The 5,882-nt window shown below is 36.8% G+C and overlaps 1 protein-coding gene across 1 annotated transcript; it reads right to left on the bottom strand.

The window, feature by feature from the left end:
- Positions 1 to 318: 318 nt before the first annotated feature.
- Positions 319 to 1,919, bottom strand: LOC112722697 (protein MAIN-LIKE 1-like). The gene is made up of 4 exons (XM_025773816.1): positions 1,839 to 1,919; positions 1,002 to 1,741; positions 811 to 898; positions 319 to 720 (listed from the first exon to the last, which is right to left on the bottom strand). The coding sequence occupies exons 1-4, from the start codon at positions 1,917 to 1,919 to the stop codon at positions 319 to 321; spliced, it is 1,311 nt and encodes a 436-aa protein (XP_025629601.1).
- Positions 1,920 to 5,882: the final 3,963 nt, after the last annotated feature.

Here is a 5,882-nt window from a genome sequence, read left to right as displayed (position 1 = left end):
TAGGTACTATTGTAAGGCATATACTGATGGACCGTGGATGACTGAAAGGGGTCCTCTGCAACGAACGGTTGCGGACAGTAGACATCTCCAGGGAAATTCACTTCCACCGGTAGATGTTCCTGCTGACTCCAAACATTAACCTGACCTGGATCCGGAACTAGAGAATCTGGGACATGCATCTCATCAGCTCCGACAGCCTGATGTCTTCCACGGCGGGAACGATGGCGTCTCCTGTCCTACGGAACTGCTGGTAGCTGAACAACTGGGCCTCTACCGTACTCTGCCGGAGCCCCTCGGGGAATATCATCTCCTCGGGGATTATGGAAGGCCTCCGGGGGTGAAAGAAACCTTTGTTCTCGAGCAATACCACCTGTAATAATCATGACTGGGATGCAAGGTATCTGCCCTATCAATCTCTAGCCGATATGATACAGTCCGTCTGTTTGCCCATACTTCAAACCATGTCTGCAGGCGGATGGGCCACCATCCATCGTCGTTGCGATCCGACTGGCGATGGAAGGTGTCTATGTTTAATGGAGGGTTCGGTGGACCTTGTTTGTCGCCAAATTGCCGCATGGCTCTATCGATGTTAACAATCTCGATCCAGCGGAACAGAATAAGTGGCACGACAGCTGTATAGAAATCCCCATGCGGAGCACCAAGAAAATCCCCAGGCACCCTCGACAAAATACGTGCATCCCTGTACGGCATCCACACAAACTACCAAATCCAAATGTCATTTACACAGGTAGACTAAACTTCATGGGACAAAACAATATCATGCGAGAGTGATGCAACGGGAATAGTTACCTCATCCACCTTCAAATTGTCCAACCTAAGCCGGTGCCTTTGTAAGCGTTGCTCGGCGTAGTCATTCTTTCCTCTCTTGCCTGCCCACCTGCGAAAAAACAGAATGAAATTATAACCACATCTAAAAAATTACGCAGAGAAAATTAGAACACGGAGCATAAATACAGTAGGTATGGAAGAAAATTTATTACGTTGTAGCTAACGGAAACGTGTATGGGCTCGTCACGTTCGGTGCCCAGAAAGGAAGCCTGAAGTATATCCAAGACATCAACAGTGTATGACAACCAGACATTCCCTCGATGTTATAATCAGTCGCTAGGCACATGCCTCTATACAACCAACAGAGCACGGCACTACCCCAACTATATGTACTAATGGCTTCATAGTTTGGCAGGAGAGGAAGATAACGAACGTGAACCGTGTTGTTCGCTTTGTCAGGAAGTAGAACGCCACCCAATAAATACATAATATAACAACGTGCATACCCTACGAGGGCCTCCTTGGGAGAGTCAAGAGGCATCTGTTGCAGTCTACTCCTGAGCCACTTCAGTTTTATGTTATACTTCGTGGTCCCAACATGTCCGTCAGGAACTTCTCCAAGGAGTTCCTCACACCATTGCCAAATATCTCTCTGGTGGAACTTACTCCATGACCTCAAAGTGCCGCTGACCGGTTCACCGTCGATTGGTAATCCCATAGTACACTCACCCCATGGGAGGTGGAATTTATGGGTCTCAGGACGCCATCTCTCCACAAGAGCGCTAATCATTGGGTTGTCGTACTCAAAACGCTTTATCAGAGATGCATAATAGAAGCCGGCTCTTCTTAGATACGGCTCTAGCATCTGCCTCCTAATCTCCATACTCGGATCTGCTTCGTCTACAGAGAAAACATCGACCAGCGTGCCATGTGGAGTCAAGACACGTGCCGGCTAAAAATGAAATAGATTAAAACACAATTATATAATTTAAAACAATCATTTAAATTATTGACAAATTTTTTTCTCGTAATAAAAAAAATAAACTCACCTTAACATGTAAATGAGCAGAAATATGAAATTCATCCAACCTATTAAGATTTTCTTCCACATTAATTCCACTTCCACTCATTTTTTTAACAAATCAATTACTCCCCAACTTCTCTTTTTTTTTTTCACCGAAGCAACCCACTACTTCACTTCTCCTTTTTTTACTTTGGCTTTGGTCCCCTACCCTCCCAAAACCTCCTTTTATATGCTTCAACCTCACAACCCAGCAATAAATTGCCTCACTTTCACCCAATGCATGCTCGTACGGGAACTGCAACGCTGAGACTTGCTGCTTTGACTGCCACCCCCCCCCTCCCATTTTGTGCCTGCCACACTTGAGGATGCCCATTTCGTGTGTGCCTACCAAGATATGGCCAACTCGTGGATGACACACTTGACTTGGCCCATTTCGTGTATGCCATTAGTGAAGTCCCCCATTTCGTGTTTACCATGCGTGTATTGGTCCAATTCGTGGCCACCAAGGTTGACATGCTCCATTTCCTTTGTGCCAGGCACGAAATGATTTGTGTCAGTGCCATAATCCCATTTCGTGGCCACCCTTCTTGATGTCTATGCCATTTCCATTTCGTGGTAGCTGCATGCAAGTTAGGGGTGCGCATTTGTAGAAACAATTTCATCCATGCGCATTTTGGGAATTAATATTCTTTTGGTGCACATTTTGGTAAAAAAGCATATATATATATATATATATATATATAGAGAGAGAGAGAGAGAGTTAAGTTTAGTTTTTCTCTTTTAAAAATCTAAAAGATCCCTTTCAACGCATCTCACATATTCCACTCCTTAAAAAGTTTACATATATAGGATAATAATACATAATTATTTAATAGTATAAATTTTTTAAAAAACATTTGTTAAAATAATTTTTAATAAGATATTTACTTAATTTTAAGTGATGGGATATTTTTTTGACAAATATTTATATTTTGTATAACTTTTTTAATATAAAGTTTTTAATTTTTTATGTTCTAAATTTATTAAAATTAATTTTTTAAAACATTTTCTATTTTACAAAAATGTAAATATATCTGATCTGCAACTGTGCGGATTAGATTCCAACACAAAAAGTTATGGATATTGTATTTGATGCTATCCGATAAATTTAGTGTAGATTTGATTGAGATTTTAGTCATATTTAGCAATTTGATTGTTAAATGCTTTTTGAAAATATCCAATATATTGACAAAACAATTGCGTTATTCAACAGAGTGCTAAAAAAGGGATTAACTCCTAATGTTTGGGGTTATAACATCTTCATTAATAGTCATGCTAGTATCAACTATCAAGTTTTTTATAGTCTTGTACGGATTATATTCAATTGTTTACTTATTTCTTGAATCATTATTTGGTCAATTTCTCGTTCTAAACTTCACTCAACAAATAATTAAACCAGATATAAGACCAACTAATTTAACCCAACGCAACCATATATGTATTATTAATAATAAGGCCATGCTTACCCTATTTTTCCATTTTTTTTTAAAGGAAACTTGAATCCATTTTCACGGGAACCAGCAATAGTATGAGTTTTTCCCCTCTCATATAATGGGTATATTATATTGTTGATATTAATCAATGTGTACTTAACTAATAATACCATTTTACTAGCTAAGGTCCACTATGGTATTAATTAGTTAAGACTAAAAGATGAGTTAGAATTCTCACCTAATTCTTAAATGATATAAAAGTTAATGAGGAGAAAAAATGGAAATTTTATGCGAATAAGACAGGCTATATGTAGGATTTTTTTAAATAAATAACTTAATTATTTTATTTATTAAAATATATAATTTGTAATATATTTATATTATTATAAAAAAATACATTTATAATTATCTCGTTTATAATGTAAATGAGATATGTGTATTATTATAAAAAAAACTACGATTAAAATAATATCAATTTAATTTTTATTTTTAAATTAATCCAATTTCTAAAAGTTATATCTCAAAACTGTTGCATTACGCATTTAAAATTATTAGTTCAAAACTGTCCATTTGAAATCAATACATTAATTCATTTAAATTAGTACTAAAAAATAATACGTAAAAAATATATCGAATTGGATTGATTTAAATAAAAAATAAATAAAATTGTACGCGGTTCAGTTTCAAGATGACAAAAAATGTGATATACGACAAGACAATATCATAATAGACCGTTATTATTTTAAAAAAGTATGAAATTGATGGGTAGATAACAAAAAGAAGTGGAAGAGATATCCGTATTTTTTCTCCTCATGAAACCAAAATACGTAACTTTCTATCCCTCGTATTCTCTCATCCTAACTTCTCATCTCTAACCTTTTTTTTAAAATTTAAATCAATCCAATTCGATCTATTTTCTATGTACTCTCTTGAGTACTAATTCAAAAGAGTTTATTTTAAAAAATTGATATTATTTTAATTGTAATTTTTTTATAATAATATACATATCTCGCTCACATTGTAAACATGATACATTTATAATTATCTCGTTTATAGACTGTAAACGAAATGTGTGTATTTTTGCAAATTTTATATAAAAAAATAAGACCAAAGCAAACACTTATCCTAAATCAAAATTGATGATTTGCGGGAGAATATCACTAGATTCTGATCAAATCATATGATTGGGATTACTTCTTGCTCCATATCTAGTAATTTAATCCGCAGTTTTGTTTGCTTTTCTAGCTATCCAATCGACTTGAACATACCAAGATATTGATAAAAGCTCCTGAATTTTGTGAACTAAATCAACAACTTCAGACGTGTACCCACCACTAGAGTCATGCAAAAGGTGTAGAACATCCAAACAATCCGTTTCACACACAATGTCTCTCAAATCGCAGTCCTAGGCTAAGACAAGTCCCCTCTAGACTGCAAAACGCTCACCTCTGGTGATAGACCAGGGAGGAGAACTACCGTAACAGTCTGAGATCCAATCCTTATTAGAGTCTCTAATAATACAGCCAAAATCAGCCAAACTCAAATCAAAAAATAAACTTGCATCATAATTAACTTTAAAGCTATTACCTATAGGGGGTTTCCAGCACCAACAATTCTTGAAGGTGCTGAAGGAAGAACACCGATACATATAAAGTCTCAGGTCCATGATGTGCTTCTGATAAGGGCAACCACCTTGTGATCCGTCCAAAGATTCCCAACATTGAGAACATCATTACACCTATGTCTCTATAACCACTACACTCCGGTCCCAAAAAGAACCTCATTACTAGGCACCACTTTTCTAAACCAAGCCTCAATGAAGGTGCCTTCAAACGAGTCAATAAAGCGAGGGTCTAATATTTGCAAAAGACTCTTAGATTTAACACAGTCCAACAGAGAATGTTTAATTGTCTCCTAAGCCACATTGCATCTCTGGCACAAATCCAAAGTAGCTAGATGCCGCCTGAATCGAAAAGTCAACGGCAGGAGAGCATTATGAAGCCCAAGTCACATAGTAAATTTGACTTTTTTCGGAAGATTTAAATGTCAATGCCAGCTCCAATCACTATTTCCATTCTAATTCACTTTATGCTTCAACAACCAATTGTAACCTTCTCTTACACTGTACCTTTTTGCCCTTGCAGGCCACCAAATCCACCCCGAATCCAGGTCTGCCAAATTCGAGTAGGGAAGGCCACAAATAAATTATTAACTGCAAGAAGAATTATCGTAGCAAGCGTAATCTACCATCCAAGATCTATCACACCATAAATCAGCCACTACAAATTCCGACTCAGATATATAAACATAGAGAACAAGATCACAAAGTCTTCCAAATGGAGTCCATTCATCATACCACTAGATTTCTGCACATCCCTTACATTCCACCTAAACCCATCTATAAGAGCCTCATATATTTTAAGAATGTTCTTCCAAATGGTTGACGCATTCTGCCTATGACTACCACCGAAACAATCTGAATTTCGGAGGTATTTTCACATCACACTCTGCACCCACGGTTTGTTTCTATTATTAAAGTAATCCCAAATCAACTTGCCAAAAAGTACCAGATTAGTATAATATGTATCTCTTACACC

Source organism: Arachis hypogaea, chromosome 2 (assembly GCF_003086295.3).
Source record: "Arachis hypogaea cultivar Tifrunner chromosome 2, arahy.Tifrunner.gnm2.J5K5, whole genome shotgun sequence".
NCBI lineage: Eukaryota > Viridiplantae > Streptophyta > Magnoliopsida > Fabales > Fabaceae > Arachis > Arachis hypogaea.
The sequence above is the reverse complement of the archived record's forward strand: the minus strand, read 5'-3'. Positions and strand labels throughout refer to the sequence as shown.